This window comes from Triticum dicoccoides, chromosome 6B (assembly GCF_002162155.2).
Source record: "Triticum dicoccoides isolate Atlit2015 ecotype Zavitan chromosome 6B, WEW_v2.0, whole genome shotgun sequence".
In the NCBI taxonomy this organism is placed as follows: Eukaryota; Viridiplantae; Streptophyta; class Magnoliopsida; order Poales; family Poaceae; genus Triticum; species Triticum dicoccoides.
In genome coordinates this window covers 691,583,921-691,599,049 of record NC_041391.1, presented here as the reverse complement: position 1 = coordinate 691,599,049, position 15,129 = coordinate 691,583,921, and the positions used below count along the sequence as shown (strand labels likewise).

Below are 15,129 nucleotides of genomic sequence, written 5' to 3'. Positions count from 1 at the left end.
TTGCGATTTAGTCGCATTATTCACCTCTACTTGAATTTAGGGCTGCCGTCCATTGACGCCTCCGTTACCACATCTACAAAACCTCCAAGGGATGGTCACAACATGGCCATTATTTGTTGGATGGGATTGTGAAGAAACGTATTATTTGTACAAGAACAAATGAGTACTTGACGCCACCATGAGCAAGGCGAGGGCCAGGAGCGACACCTGGGAGACTTGAAGGTGATCTTTGGGTCTCGGGTGCCAATACATCGAATTGAAAAAATATATCAAAAAGAATCAAAAAATCCTGAAACTTTTTGGAACCAAACATGATCGGGTGTTACACTCATGTGAAACGTTTCGAGAATGAATGACTGTCATGATATTCTAGGCGGAAAAAAATCAACACTATATAGAAGTTACTATTCACACTTTTTGTACTCACAATTTTGTTTTCTTGGCCATGGAGTCAGGCAAAGGCTCGAAACTATTCCTTCACAAAACTTTTCGCGCCGAGTGTAATACCTGATCATGTTTGATTCCAAAAGGCTTCAGGAATTTTTTACTCTTTTTGAATTTTCTAAATTATTATTTTCAATTCAGGTCCATTGGGACCCGAGACCATTGGGCCAAGCCCAAATATTCTAACATAAATATGCCCCAAGAAAGTACACATAAACATTATGTAGCAACAGCTTCACAATTTTAGACCATTCAGGAAGCTAGATCAAATCCATCATTCTTCAAAATACGTCGATTATTAGTGAACAACCTTGCTGCTACACCATTTTCGATTTCCTCGCATCATTCCATTGAACATGTCATCCATCTTAGCTGGAGGGGTGTATTCGCATAGCATGCACTTGCACCCGAAATCGGTACACTTGCCTTGCTTGGGTAACTTTATAAGGTTGAAGCATGCGAGTTCGCAAGTGAAGTTGTCACATGGCTGTGGTGATGGTATATTGGTTGCCGCACACCTCAAGATTTTAACGCCGCCATCCATCGACGCCTCCGTTACCACATCTGCAAAATCTCCACGAAGAAAAAGGATGGTCACAACATGGCCATTATTCGTCGGATGAAACTGTGCAGAAATGTATTACAAGAACAAATGAGTACCTGATGCTAGCATGAGTAAGGCGAGGGCCAGGAGCAACGCCTGTGTAGCCCTCATCTTAACTAGTTGCAGTGTTTGTTGTCGGTCGTTGTGTGATTTGTGAGTTCTGGAGGAGAACAAACAAAATGGGCAAGGCTTTTTATAGCTGATTCACCACATTAAAGTACAAGATTTGGTGAATTTATTGAAATTAATAGCCAATAAGTGAATTAATATATTTATATATTGTGTTTATTTGATTTGATGATATGTATTAAATTAGTACTCATTGACTCAATACATATACACTTAAAGTGCAAGATTTGGTGAATCTTACCAAATCATATTATATATTCAGCTAATGACTATTAACATCTCACCAAATCAAATACTAATGTATGTGTGTGTGGGCTTACGCATGCGCGTGTTTTGAACATGTACACCTACATTCGGATGCAGTAGAGCACATTATCATTCTTTCCTCACGGAGAAAGACACCTGCATTTGGACAAGCTTGGTTCTGGATATCACCTGAGAGCGGCGTTTCGGTGCCCGGGTGCATCTGCACCCGGTCAAAAAAACATTAGTAAAATATTCAAAAAAAATCAAAAAATTCCAAAAAAAATTTGGGTGGTAGACAATTTGATGCGTGAGGTACGCTCCAATTTTCATAACATTTGGACTTCTGTGCAGCTCTCAGCAAAAAAGACAAATCAGACCAGAACAGTATATGAACAGTACACATTTTTACAGACCTCCGATTTATCTTTTTTGCTGAGAGCTGCACAGAAGTCCAAATGTTTTAAAAATTGGAGCGTACCTCACGCATCAAATTGTCCACCACCCCAAATTTTTTTGGAATTTTTTAAAAAAATTTAGTATTTGCAGATGAGCTCGGGTTCAGATTCGAATTTTCCATTAGTTCTATGCTATCTAGTACAGACAGTGCATACTACCACAATGCTTAATCAATACGCACCTTGTCCTCTGGACGAAGAACCAACGACATGTAAGGTGCGTTTGGTTGCAAGGGCGGTCATGAATGGGTTGGGATCGTTCAGAAAATAGACATGTTTGGTTATAAAGCACATGAATGGTTCGAGCCAAAAAAAGAGAATATGCCATGAAGATGCTGAACCGTTCCACCCAACCAAATCGGTCGAATCAAATGGCCACCCTTTGCATGCATGACTATGTGAGCATGACTGGTGGTCCCGTCCTAAATAATTAGCTCACCACTTATATTCAGCCAAACACATGAATTGAATGGTTCAATCCCAAAAAAATTGAACGGTCCCAACCCATTCATACGACACCTTCAACCAAACGCATCCTAAAGCAGTGGCACCCGTTGGTACCCTCAAAGAACTCAGTTATTCAGCCAATGTAATCAGCCTCATTTTCCCCAGCTTGTGAATGGCAAAAGAAAATAACGATTTAAGATAGGCAGTGATTATTAAAGAGTGATAGCAATATAAGAGCTCAACTATCTGGTCATTACGCATTTTAATCCAAGTGGAACTTTTTGGATAAAGAGCCATAGATTCATGCAAGTTTGCAGTGAAGAACAGGGTGTAAACAAGTACTACTAACTTTGCAAGTTAGGTCCAGGTTAAGCAACATTTAGAGCATCCATCATACAATCAGAAAAATCGTAATGCCAGAAATGAATAGGGCCTTTGTAAGAAAATCCAAATGTTCTAAACTACCCCGTTTCAAATCCTATCTGGAGCATTTTTATGCATGTGGCAAGCCATCTGTATACAGATGTAAACAGTAGCTACTCTATGCAAGCGGAGCAATTACCATTATTTTACAAAAACAAGGGTTTCCCCCGTGCTACATTGAACAAACGAAGCAACAGAATACAAGTACATGAGTTTCACGGAGGAAAGCAGACTTCCTCGGTGTATTTGAAGTTCAGGGAGAACACGCTAAGCTAGTGAGCAGGCACGTTTAACAGGCTTGCAACCAGTCATGGCATAGATAGCCTGCAGATACACTTATTTTGCAATCAGGAAATGCAGGGAGTTTTTCTGGTAGAAGAAAGGCAGGGAACAGGAGATGCAGAGTAGATCTGTTACCATGACATAGTCGTCGTCGCCAGCGCGTAGACTACGTCGTCAACCTTGGCAGAGCGGTATTGGCACCGCGCCATGACGTCCTCCTCCTCATCTGGCCTATGCAACAACGCACATGGTTCATCAACACAAGACCACCCACCGAAGGGAAAAGCCAGAGAGCAGATCCGGGACAGATACCGGCGTACATACCTCTTTGCAGGGCCTCGCTGGTAGCGTTGTGGCCACTTGGTGCACGCCTCATCGGCGTTGAAGGGCTCGCCGAGGAAATCAGGCTCCTTGTCACCACCAGACGCGTTCCTGGCCTTCTTGGTCGGCTGCACCACGCGCCTCCTTGCCCGCCGCGTGCTCCGTCCACTCCTGCTGCTCCCCCGAGGACGAGGTGATATCCACCTGCAGCACCAGCTCCTCCTCATCTTGCTCCTTTGCTACATTAGGTGTCCGATGAACAAGTGGCTAGCTTGAGGAGGTTAATAATGGGTTAGGCAAGCATGGCACAATTGCTGCATAAGGTGTCAGATGGCCAGTCAATACTAGGAGTCTGATTTCTTCTTCATATTCCTCCATTTGACTCTCAGATCACTCGGGAGGCGTGCCTTGTGAAACACATTCCTGCCATATTTTAATATCTGAATCCATGGAATTAGCCCATCGTCCTTTGGGGTGAATTTTAACATTGCATCCTGAGCCAGAATAGCCAATGAATTGATGTTAGTATGCCAGCAAGGACACGAGTACATACACGTTGGTAACAAGGAAAGTTCAGTCGTGCAAGATTTCAGCATAAGTAATGAATTTAACAGCCTGGGGTGGGTATGCTTACCCTCAAAGCTTGCTCTTCTTCTTCTGTCCAACAGAGCTTTGAGCGCCTTCCAGCTGGTGCAAGAGAATTACAGCTGCAAAGACAGATATGGCTCAGTTTTTGGAATTGCAAAAACAAACGCTATTAAATTGTACACTTCAAAATACAGAGAATTTCACAATAACTGGAAAACATCCGAATAGAACTCTGTGCTAAGAAACATTAGTACTCTAAATGAAGTATGAGGAAAAAATAGCAAAATATACATTTCCACTACCATTCTATGTGTGCAGATTATGTTAATGCAGGCATTCTCTCACAGACGAGAGTAATGCCCAGTTGTGCTTGTGCAAAACAGCTTTAAAATAATAACGTGCCTTAATATATGCCAGCATTCAGTACCATATTCAGTTAACTACAGTCTTCACTTCACTATCCCGTATGTAACTTCATTCTGACCATGAGTTCTCGAAAGCTCTTGAACTTGAAATTAACCATGAATACAGAGGCAACTTACCCTTGTATCAATATCATGACATAGAGTTGCCACTTCCTCTAGAGATACAACATCTCCTAAAGTTTCGATCATCATGAAGCTAATTAGCACCATACTATCTATGGTGTTGAACTAAGAACTTCGAATAATAGAAAGTGCTTGTGCAAGAGCACTGGGACTCAGTAGGTTTGATCTCATAAACATCCACCCTACAACTCTATTTATCACAAGTCCAAAAAGATGTTCAATGTCACTTAATTCTAGGTTAATCAGTCTCAAAGACATTTTTAATTAAACCAAAGAATAGAATCAGGAAAAGAAGTGTTTATGAAGCACCGTCATAACACTTACTAACGCTTGGGTGGATATGCACACTTCCGTTTTCTTGATGGTGAAGGCATGTGCTGATCCTGGCATCCCAATGCCTTTTTAGAATTTTTTGATACTACAGTCTCCCTTTCTTGAAATTTTGCTTTGTGGTGTCTCATGTTTCGCCAAGGGGGTGACGACTGCTTGCCAGAATCATTTGAAGACGTAGCTTCTATTTCATCGGAACTTTCACACTCATGAGAAGTTGTAAGACTGACATGTTTATCAGCCTCAACATTCTGACTGACAACAGGACTACACCTGTTCTGAGATGAATGTTGCGGTTCACAAAATGAATTGCCGTTACCATCTTCATGGGCTTCTGCATTTTCCACAGACTGCTCATGCTCTGTAACATGAACTTGTTTTCTTTTATTTTGGAGTACAGAATCTTTATTTGGTGCAATATTAGAATTCAGACCAAAAGATGCCTTTTCAGTGACTACCTCCTCACGACAAGCATCACTTGTCGCATTTGTCTTCTGCTTCTTCCTCTGCTGACCAGGTTCTAGATCCTTATGAGAAAGGTTATATGCATCAGACTTATTGTTACCTTGCCTTTCGGAAGTATTACACCCATTCAACTGATCCTCCTTGGGACATGCATCACTTGTATCATTTGTTTTCTGCTTCTTCCTCTGCTCACCAGGTTCTTCATCCGTATGAGAAAGGTTGTCAGCTTCAGACTGATGGTTACCTTGCCTTTCGAATGTATTACACCCATTCAACTGATCCTCAGGACACGCAACACTTGTATCATTAGTTCTCTGCTTATTCCTCTGCTGACTAGGTTCTTCATCCATATGAGAAAGATTATCCGCTTCAGATTGATGGTTACCTTGCCTTTTGGATGTATTACACTCATTCAAGTGATCCTTGTTGTTGGTAGCTGTTTGTTGTTTTACAGTAGATTGTTCATGTAGCTTTGGGAATTGCTTTGTGCCAAGGAAAGCAGATAGGTTCTTCCTAGCTTCCAAATAAGCTTTTTTAGCCTTTTGATATGCTTCGGTAGCTTTAGTATAGAAGCATACAGGGCAATGAAACTGGCCAGAAGCATCAAAAGTCACTGGTGAACCAAAACAGCCATCATGGGCGGCTAATGAGCAGCTGCTACATTTCAGCAACTGTCCATCTTTACCACATTTTATGCACAAATCTTGCTCCGTAAGGCCCTTGATGGCACGATTGGCATCTTTATCCTGACTAGAGGACGGCACATTGCAGCAAGGAGAATCTAGAGCAGTCTGCCTACCACCGGATGTATTATTTTCCAAGATGCTGACATCATCAAGTAGTGCTGGATTAGCTTTGTCAGCACAACTGACCTCGAGATGAGCCTTATCGCCATTCTTCTCCTCAAATATTTTAGAATGCCCTGTAGCATTCTCTTGTTGAAGGTTGGTTTCAGATTTATCTCCTTGAACAGCCCTGTTGCAGCTTACAGAAGGTAAAACACCAGCAGTTTGCAGATTCAGTTCATTATGACCAGGATCCTTTTCCACTGGCTGAATCCTGGCACTACCATCATCCATAACTTGAACTGCTGTCTCGCCACTGTCATGTTGTGGTGAATTCCTTTGAGTTTTTCTGCCATGTAATTCTGTCATCATGCCTGTAACATCTGCAGAAACAAACTCAGGCAAGTGATTTGTTTCAGATATATTTGTCCGCAAAGCATCAGCTCTCTCAGAATCTAGAGCCACCATAGCCTGCATGATCAATCCTTCATGACTGAGTTTCTTTGATAAATGAATGCTGGTGTCATGACCATGTGGTCTCTCTCCATCATTATCGCGGCATGGATTTCTGTACTTGTCTCCACAGGATTCTCGTTGAAGAATGGTAGTTGGACTCTTTTCTTGGGACATGGTAGTCTCCACCGCATCCTGCTTTGACATAAGTTCAGTATTACTTCGGACCAAAGCACCACTGCAGCTAGCTGAAGCAGGCTCAGTTGCAATGGACATGTTTCTACTATCTTTACTAGGACTCGTTTGTGCGGGTCTGACACTGACACCAATGGCACCAATGGTATCTTCTTGAGGGCGATCGTAACACCTATTGTGCAGCCTAGATGGTTCATGCAAATCTGGAGTTCGCTCCATAGGATCCTTCTGTCGCTGAAAATCAGAACTATCTGTATGGCACCCATGCCTCTCTGTATTTACATGATCAGGGTTGATGCTGCAGAACGACCGGTCATTGTCATTGTTCTTGCCACCCTGCTCCATTGGGGACGGTGGGACCATAGATGCGATCTCTGGGTTCACTTCTCTAAGCTGAACATAAAACGAGAAGCTTAATCATACGTGAATCGAGTGCATTTTTATTTACAGTTTTGAGAATAACTGTTTTCACATACCAACTCAAAAGAAGTTTCTGGTAAAGCCGGTGTTTTGGTACATATAAACTTTTGGATATCCTTGATAAAAGGCAGAACCATATCTTTCTCCAAGCTTCCTGAACTACCAACCTGCAGATGTTACATTCATGTAAAGCAAAACCTCAAGAAGATAAACATCTAGGCACTAACTAAACTGCAGCATGTATTAGCTTCCACACATTAAAGACACCAAAACATATGATGATTATTTTGCCAAAATATAGGAGAGCTTAGTCACACACACACAAAAAAAGTGTAGCCATTAGAACACATGCATAATTATCTGATGCAAGTATCTAACATGGCATCCACCACATCCCTGCTCCTTCCACAAATTGAAGAATGTATTAATCTGTAAAGTGATGCTGTTTTGACCTTTGGGGACATCGTAAATGTATAACTACTCCCTCCGTTCCTAAATATAAGTCTTTTTAGAGATTCCACTATAGACTACATACGGATGTATATAGACATACTTTAGAGTGTGGGTTCACTCATTTTGCTCCGTATGTAGTCTGTAGTGGAACCTCTAAAAAGACTTATATTTAGAAACGGATGGAGTAGCTAGAATACCATTGGCACTTGGCAGGACTTGAGACATAATTGATAGGGATATATCATATTTCATATCACAAGAAAACATGAGCCCAAATAATAACATCATCTAGCATAGCAACATTGGTGAACTATAGCAATGGATCAGTGAACAACTCATCAGGTAGAAGCAGATAAGTTCTCCACAGAGAACACAAGAGCCCACTACTATTTGACTAAAATACCAGCAATGAGATGCCAGTCAGAATTTAGAATGCTGCCATATTTTGAGCCCTTAATATACAAATGTTATTACAGAGTACAAACAATATACAAGGTCTTCCCATGTTATGTTCACAGCTATTGTCGCTAGACACAATCACTTTATGATTCAGTGTACCGCGCACAAAAAAATTAAGTAAGCAGGACTATCCATGGGATCAATTGCTGTACAGTGTAGCCTGTCATCTCCAACTTTTAACTGCAAGGGCTACACACTTTGGCCATTGGGAGAATCAAGTCTGAATGAGTGTATGATTTGCAAGAAGTAATCAAGATTATGATTTCCGGTTGAGTTTGCATCAGGATCTGGGCAGAATTTAATTCAACTAGCAACATCACTGAGTAGTAAATGCAGCGACGGTATGTTGCATCTTGAATTGTCCACCTGGATGAATGAAACTTCAACCACTCCACTACGCAGATATTACTTCAGTGACAGAAGGTAAATCAGAAATCTGAAGTTCTGAACAACCAGAACGAGTGCACGCTGCATACCTGTCCGAGTAGCTCGAGCAGCAACTCCTCGCAGGAGCGGGTGGCATCAACCCTAAGCATCGTCCCGCCCCCCGCCGCCGCCGCCGCCGCAGCAACCGGGACCTCGCCCTGGGCGGCGACGGAGGCGACCTCCCGCAGGCATCGGAGCGCGAACCTCTCCCGCGTTGCCTCCGGCGCGCCCGCGAGGGGCTCCGGCGAGGCGCCCACCAGCGCTGCGGAGCACCGATAGCTAACCCTAGGTGAGATGACCGAAGGCGCCGGTCGAGGCGAACGGGGTACGCAATGGATCCTCTTAGGGTCTGGTGTTACCTTGGATGAGGGAGAAGTCGAGGGCCTCGTCGCCGGCGAGGGCGTCGACGACCCAGTGCCAGTGGGCGGCGAGGCGGCGACCGGAGCGGGGCGGCATTGAGAGACCCGGAGGAGTTTGAGGGGCAAAACTGCAAAATGTTCCCTTCTTTGTCCTGGTACATCAGATTTCTACTAGTATGTGTATGGTTTTCTGCAAGTTTTATTAACCGTTTTGCATTTTGTTGAATTTTTACTGTATTGTCTATTGTGTTCCCTTCATAATTGCTGTACACATGATGTCCTTTGTGTAACTTCGTTTTAAATTAAAAAATCGATGACTCGGCGATAGAGTTCCCGATTAAAATGGTTGATTCGCCGGAGAAGACGACCCCTGGGATCACAGTTATGCTTTATCTGCAAGAGGCATGTGACCTATCGACCGTGGTGTGTTTTCCCATTTTTTAGATAAAGCATAATGTTGTTTCAAATAGAAAATTTGCTAAATGTTTTCTCTCCCTCTGATGTTTTCTCTCTTTTTTTACCCATATATTTTAAAAAGCAGAAGACTTTTTTTTGCACCTTTTTTATTCTTTCTTTTCATACAGTTATGTTAGACATGATTTGACTAAGTGCAGCTGAAAAGGATTACAACACACCCATCAACATGTGTGAATCCCCTACATTAACTTTGTACTCCCTCCATAAAGAAATATAAATGTTTAGATCACTAAAGTAGTCATCTAAACACTTTTATGTTTCTTTGTAAAGGGAGTACTAATCAACCATTATTCCATGCCCAAATCTACAATTTGAGCTTAGAATAACATAACTGCCAGTAAATCTCCAGCAAATAGACAAATCCCACATACACCAGACCAATTCCAGTGATGGAGCAACAGACAATAATAATTGTCAATGGGTAGCAACAATGCAACAACATACTACTACTAGTTTCTTCATCTAGAACCAAGGATCTCAACGATCACAAGTTCAACCAGCTGACACACAGCAACAACTCGAGCAATCCTTACATGCTGCAGCAATTTAGTTCCCGCGACAAATGGACTAGACTAGAACCCCCACCCCACATAACACAACAGAAGATAGGCTCTGCTCTACTGCTCGACAACCTCGCCCGCAGGGGTGCCAACGGAGGAGGCCCTCGCCCTCGCACCGGTCTGCCCGATGTTGGTGAAGCTGTCAGGGAGAACAAAGAGCGCATCATACCCCGCATCCACCTCACCCTGGTATGCTCGGCCCAAGGAGTAGCCCAGTGCCCTTGCAACAGGGACCGCCACCGCATTGCCGACTTGGATGTACCTGCAACCATAATCGAGATGTTTCAGTTTCTGTCTCCAGTTTTTCGCAATGGTTTCAGTTTTCAATTTTCAACAGCATAGAGGAACTTACTTCTCCTTCATGGGACCGTACATCCGGTAGTAGTCAGGGAAACCCTGCAGCCTTGCGTTCTCACGGACAGTCAAAACACGTCCCTGATTCGGGTGCAGTATGATCTGCGGGCAGCACAAACAAACTAAGCAACAAGCACAAAACTGATTGCTGACGGCATTGGAAGTTGCGCCAAAACTGACCTGGTTGTGCGGCTCTGCTCTAGTCACCACCGTGGGAACTGTCTCATCCCACCACAACCGACCGAACGGCCTGCAAAAACATCATAACGCATTGTGTGAGTAACATAAGATGTACAGTTGGAGAAATGGAGAGATGAAAGAAGACATTCAGAGGCACTTACTTTGGTGATCTGCCCTTGATGAAGGACATTGCATAGTCAGGAACCTGTGCACATGAACAAGCTAGCATTTAAGCAATTGTACATTGTAACTTTCATTACTAGCAGCAATTGTCCTATACTCCTATGTTCAGGTAGCATCCTAGGTTATGTAACAGAATTTGCACCAGCATACAAACATTCAAAAAGGAATTAGGCAGTGGAATCTGTACCAAAGGTTTGCCGGACTTGAGGTAGACACGCTCAACTTCTGGATCCCACTCCACAATGTTATTCGCTCCGACCTTGACTCCTGGCAAGTCACGGAAATTCGCTCCCTGGAAGACAGGTCCAGCATGGTCACACAGAAGGCAAAGGGGGAGAACAAGCACTGAAACTATTCGGTCACCTACCTTCTTTATCGGAATCTGCTGGACGCGGTCATAGTCATCTTGGTTTAGCCTCAAAGGCTGGTGGTCCAAGAGCTTTCCTTCTTCAGGACAAGTGGCATCACCAAATGAATAGTCCAACATATCTGGAAGCAGCAAGAACAAAATTCAGGCATAAGACAGAAACTAAGATCTGAAATGAAAAGGGAAAGGCCGTTTACAATGCAAAGAAGATGAAATTCATATTATTGGTAGAGCTATATGTATTACCTTTACGACTAAGTCGTATGTAGCGCTGGAAGTCAGTCTTGGGTTGACCACCATATTCAATTACCTCATGAGGTTGATAGTTGTCTACCTGCATAATAATGGATGTTAGAACAAATGTAGAAGAGGAAGAAATGAACAAGGGAAGAAAGGCACTTGCCTTGGGCAAATCTGAAATGGCATCACCAAGAAGGAGAGCTTTCTTCAAGGTCGGTCTTTGCGTCTCATCATATGCAACAATGCTTTGCTGCAAATGAAACAAGCTAGTCAGCAGATTTACAGTTCTCCCAATTCATCATTTCATTAAATTTGTGATCAGACTTACCGAGAAAGCATTTGGAGCACCACCACGTACTACTACATCATGAGTAGGGAGAGGATACTTTGGGAGGACCTGGCAGGCAAAATACGTCAGGTCACTCCATGAGGCAACATATTTGTAGCAGAAATTTATAGTGACAAAGAAACAGAACAAACCATGGTTGGGAGAGCTCCCCAAAGGAACACCCGCATTCTGAACTGAGGAAGCCCGTAGCAACCAGCTACCATCATTCCAAGGCGGGCTTGGTAGTTCAGAGATACAAGACGGCTCAATGCATATCTACCAAGATAGCCATCAGCAAATTTCAGAATGTCCACCACATTCTCCATCAGGACAAACTTTGGTTGCAGGTAAGAGACAATGTCCATATAGGTAACCATTTGTTGATTTTTCTCGTCTTCCAAAGGGTTGTCACGGTTTCTAAATCGGTTGAACCCACTTATCCCTTGGCAGGGCGGGCCACCACAAATAACATCAACCTGACCCTGTGGATTTTGACAGCACAAGTAAATGGAATCAGACAATCTGGAGTTGAACCAAAAAACTGAGAGAAACAAAGTTACTCACAGGCTGGGGTAGAATGTTTCGCCTGTACCCTTCTTGCACAAACTCTTTAATTTTCAATGGGCAGTCACTAGGTACAAAACAAAAGTCAGTGCACTGCAAACTGAAATTAAAATGCTGTGAGCATACAGCAAATGAGGTACCTACCTCAGGTTTTCTATGGGCTCCCAGGTATCCTCTTCTGGGCCATATCCTTTCCATTGAACCTGTAACAGATTATATTAGATAAATTGATCTATGCATAAAAACCGCAAGTATTAACACTACCACGAGGGGAAGGCCAAAGAGAATGCATTAGCACCTTAAAATGGATTCCATTTTTCCTCCCCGTGCCACCATAGCAGATCTCAAGTAGCTTTTCAACCACAAACTCATCCTTTCCAAGAGGCTCATCAGCTTCCTCTTCCTCAACAGGTTCTGCCGCATCAGAATCATTGCTATGGACATATTTGTCACATAGAATTGCCCATTCCTTAAGAAGTGCAAGAAAATCCTCGGCTTTTTCATTTCGAACCTACAATCAGAGATAAAGATCTTTCATACCAGGTCTAAAGAACAAATACTAGAATCTAAGAATGAAATTTAGAAGCCGCACCTCTGTTTTGGGATGGTTATATTTAAGGCTCTTGCATGCAAAGCTGTTCAGGTCAACAGCCCATTTCTATAAAGAAGAAATAGAAGAGTTAGTGCTGAGAAATGACAAAAACAGTCTTAAACAAAATGTTGGGCAGGCTTATTACTGTTTCAAGTTTCAGGCCAGCAAGCGCTGAACCCAAGCACAGCCCTGTTGACATTCCACCACAACCAGAATACAGGTCAAGGAGGGATGCCGTTTTTACTGGGGCCCCATTCTCTGAATCAGCATCAGTAGAAATACCAGAATTCTCTGTGGTGTCTACAGAATATGCAAATTGCAAAGTGAATATTGATCATAAGATGGAAGAATACAGGGGCAAATCAATTGTTTAAATTCTAGGAGTGAATCTGTCAACCAGTTTATCTGTCATTAATAAGCCATTTAGTCATAAAGTAATCATTTTTTAGACCACAAGTTAACAACTTTGATTAGATTTAACATTGGAGGATCATAGAAATTTTAGCTCAGCAACATATGTTGAAAGTTACATACACATTCAAGTGACAAAACTCAGAACCAGACATGATTACGATCACCAAGGAATGGTGAAAGAATATCTTTTTATTATTTTTTTCAAGGCTTACAAGTTAACCAAAAACCAAAGCACCCCTTGCAATGAACTGTAGAGGAGCTAAAATAAATATAAACAACATTATGGGAAACATGCAGCAGCAGCACACAATGCACAGATCAATAACAGAAACTGCAATTACCTGATGGGATGTTAGCAAATGTAGAATAAGCAACAGTGTATGACATGTCATAGTATAAGTCAGTGCGAGCCACCAGTTTGGCCTTGGCTGCTGGGTCCATCTGAAACCAAGGAGAACATACAGTGAGAAACAATGTATAAATGGCACGTTAACACTTGACAAAGTTTTGAACAGGGGCACCTACATTGGGATCAACACGGATTATCTTGACCTTCGATATGATGCAGTCAAGTGGATTATCATTCTTTTCCTCGGAGAGAAAGACACGCTTTGGGTCATGCGTGTGATCATTGACAAATTTGGCTCTAGATATGACCTGCAAGATAACAGGTAGTCATAAGCTATCCAGGCATTAGTACAGACAGTGCATACTACAGCAATGGTCAATCAATACGCACCGTGTCCTCTGGACGGAAGAACCAACGACAGGTGAAGTAGCTGGTCTTGTCAACACCCTCAAAAAACTCGGTTATTCGGCCAATGTAATCAGCCTCGTTTTCCCCAGCCTATAAATAGCAATAAACAGATAACAATTTAAGATAGGAAGTGATTACTGAAGGATGTTAAAATTACAAGAGCTTGACTATCTGGTTGTTATACATTTTCTGCCTAATAATTCAGTTCACAGTGAAGAACAATGTGAAAACAAGTAGTACAAACTTTGCCAACCAGATCCACGTTAAGCAACATTTAGAGCATCCACTGTATAATTAGAAAAATCTTAATGCCAGAAATGGAAAGACATTTTGTAAGAAAATCTGAGTATTTTTTAGAGTGCATCCGTTTCAAATCCTATCAGGAGCATTTTTATGTGTGTCAGGCCTTAGCAGTAACTAGTCTATGCAATTGGAGCAATTACTGTTATTTTGATGAAAAAAAAACAGGGCTTTCCGTCGTGCTCCGTTGAACGAGGCAAGCATCAGAACCCAAGTACAGTTTCACGGAGGAAAGCAGACACTTTTATGGTAAGAAGGGGCGGAGTGGATCTTTTACCATGACGTAGACGTCGTCGCCGAGCGCGTAGACCACGCCGTCGACCATGGCGGAGCGGTAGTGGACGCGCGCCTTCATGTCCTCCTCATCCTCGGGCCTGCGAGGGCAAACACACAAGGCTCAACAACCAAGAAAAATGTAAAGCCGGGGATCAGATCCGGGACGGGCGGCGCACGCACCGCTTGGGCGAGCCGCGCTGGTAGCGCTGGGGCCACTTGGCGCGGGCCTCGTCGGCGGGGACGGGCTCGCCGAGGAACTCGGGCTCCTTGTCTCCGGCGGCGACGTTCCGGGCCTTCTTGGACGGCTGCGCGACGCGCCTCTTGGCCGCCGCCGCCTGCCCCGCCTGCTGCTGCTCGCCGGAGGCGGAGGGCTCGTCCTCCTCCCCGAGGGCCAGCTCCTCCTCGTCGGGCTCCTCCCCGCACACCTCGTCCTCCGGCGCCGGCTTCTCCTCCTTCTTCTCCCGCGGCGCCTTGGTGGCCTTCTGCTGCTTCTTGGCCTTGGGCGCCGGCGGCTTCTTCTTGCCGGACGTGGTCCCCTTGCGGGGCCGCTTGGTGACCGTGGCCTCCTCGGGCGCGGCGGCCTTGGCGGAGGCGGAGCGCTTGCGCGAGGAGGACCGCGCGGGCGCGGCGGCCGAGGGCGGCGAGCTCGGCGGCGGCATGGTTGGGTCGCGTGCGGCCGGCGGGCTAGGGTTCCGGGGGAGTGTC

The 15,129-nt window shown here is 43.8% G+C and overlaps 2 protein-coding genes across 10 annotated transcripts; both read right to left on the bottom strand.

The window, feature by feature from the left end:
• Positions 1-379: 379 nt before the first annotated feature.
• LOC119324143 lies at positions 380-8,955 on the bottom strand. 8 transcript variants are annotated; one of them, XM_037597912.1, is made up of 10 exons: positions 8,833-8,955; positions 8,524-8,735; positions 7,192-7,302; positions 4,812-7,108; positions 3,986-4,058; positions 3,355-3,845; positions 3,166-3,261; positions 1,498-1,643; positions 1,105-1,208; positions 380-1,017 (listed from the first exon to the last, which is right to left on the bottom strand). In XM_037597912.1, the coding sequence occupies exons 1-6, from the start codon at positions 8,927-8,929 to the stop codon at positions 3,696-3,698; spliced, it is 2,940 nt and encodes a 979-aa protein (XP_037453809.1). In that variant the 5' UTR covers positions 8,930-8,955; the 3' UTR covers positions 380-1,017; positions 1,105-1,208; positions 1,498-1,643; positions 3,166-3,261; positions 3,355-3,695. The 8 variants fall into 8 exon arrangements, with proteins under 8 accessions (XP_037453809.1, XP_037453805.1, XP_037453806.1 ...); XM_037597908.1 differs by having other exon boundaries at positions 380-1,008; XM_037597909.1 differs by having other exon boundaries at positions 380-1,008; positions 1,529-1,643.
• A 692-nt stretch (positions 8,956-9,647) lies between these two features.
• Positions 9,648-15,098, bottom strand: LOC119324139 (DNA (cytosine-5)-methyltransferase 1-like). Of its 2 annotated transcripts, XM_037597905.1 has the most exons (20): positions 14,605-15,098; positions 14,426-14,522; positions 13,831-13,938; positions 13,617-13,748; positions 13,433-13,532; positions 12,823-12,977; positions 12,678-12,743; positions 12,384-12,596; positions 12,230-12,288; positions 12,086-12,152; positions 11,674-12,003; positions 11,522-11,590; positions 11,357-11,443; positions 11,200-11,287; positions 10,954-11,075; positions 10,774-10,878; positions 10,565-10,608; positions 10,404-10,473; positions 10,222-10,325; positions 9,648-10,131 (listed from the first exon to the last, which is right to left on the bottom strand). In XM_037597905.1, the coding sequence occupies exons 1-20, from the start codon at positions 15,081-15,083 to the stop codon at positions 9,927-9,929; spliced, it is 2,700 nt and encodes an 899-aa protein (XP_037453802.1). In that variant the 5' UTR covers positions 15,084-15,098; the 3' UTR covers positions 9,648-9,926. The 2 variants fall into 2 exon arrangements, with proteins under 2 accessions (XP_037453802.1, XP_037453801.1); XM_037597904.1 differs by having other exon boundaries at positions 11,200-11,443.
• Between the last annotated feature and the right edge of the window lie 31 nt (positions 15,099-15,129).

What these genes read in the sequence shown, in the direction of transcription:
- LOC119324143 (XM_037597912.1), bottom strand. Translation starts at nt 8,929, where the DNA reads ATGCCGCCCCGCTCCGGTCGCCGCCTCGCCGCCCACTGGCACTGGGTC. An exon ending in CGACTTCTCCCTCATCCAAG is followed by an intron (nt 8,736 to 8,832) that starts GTAACACCAGAC and finishes GGTGCTCCGCAG; the next exon opens with CGCTGGTGGGCGCCTCGCCG. An exon ending in CAGAAACTTCTTTTGAGTTG is followed by an intron (nt 7,109 to 7,191) that starts GTATGTGAAAAC and finishes TTTTATGTTCAG; the next exon opens with CTTAGAGAAGTGAACCCAGA.
- LOC119324139 (XM_037597904.1), bottom strand. Translation starts at nt 15,083, where the DNA reads ATGCCGCCGCCGAGCTCGCCGCCCTCGGCCGCCGCGCCCGCGCGGTCC. An exon ending in GCGACGACGTCTACGTCATG is followed by an intron (nt 13,939 to 14,425) that starts GTAAAAGATCCA and finishes TGCTATTTATAG; the next exon opens with GCTGGGGAAAACGAGGCTGA. An exon ending in TCAAGTCCGGCAAACCTTTG is followed by an intron (nt 10,609 to 10,773) that starts GTACAGATTCCA and finishes TCATGTGCACAG; the next exon opens with GTTCCTGACTATGCAATGTC.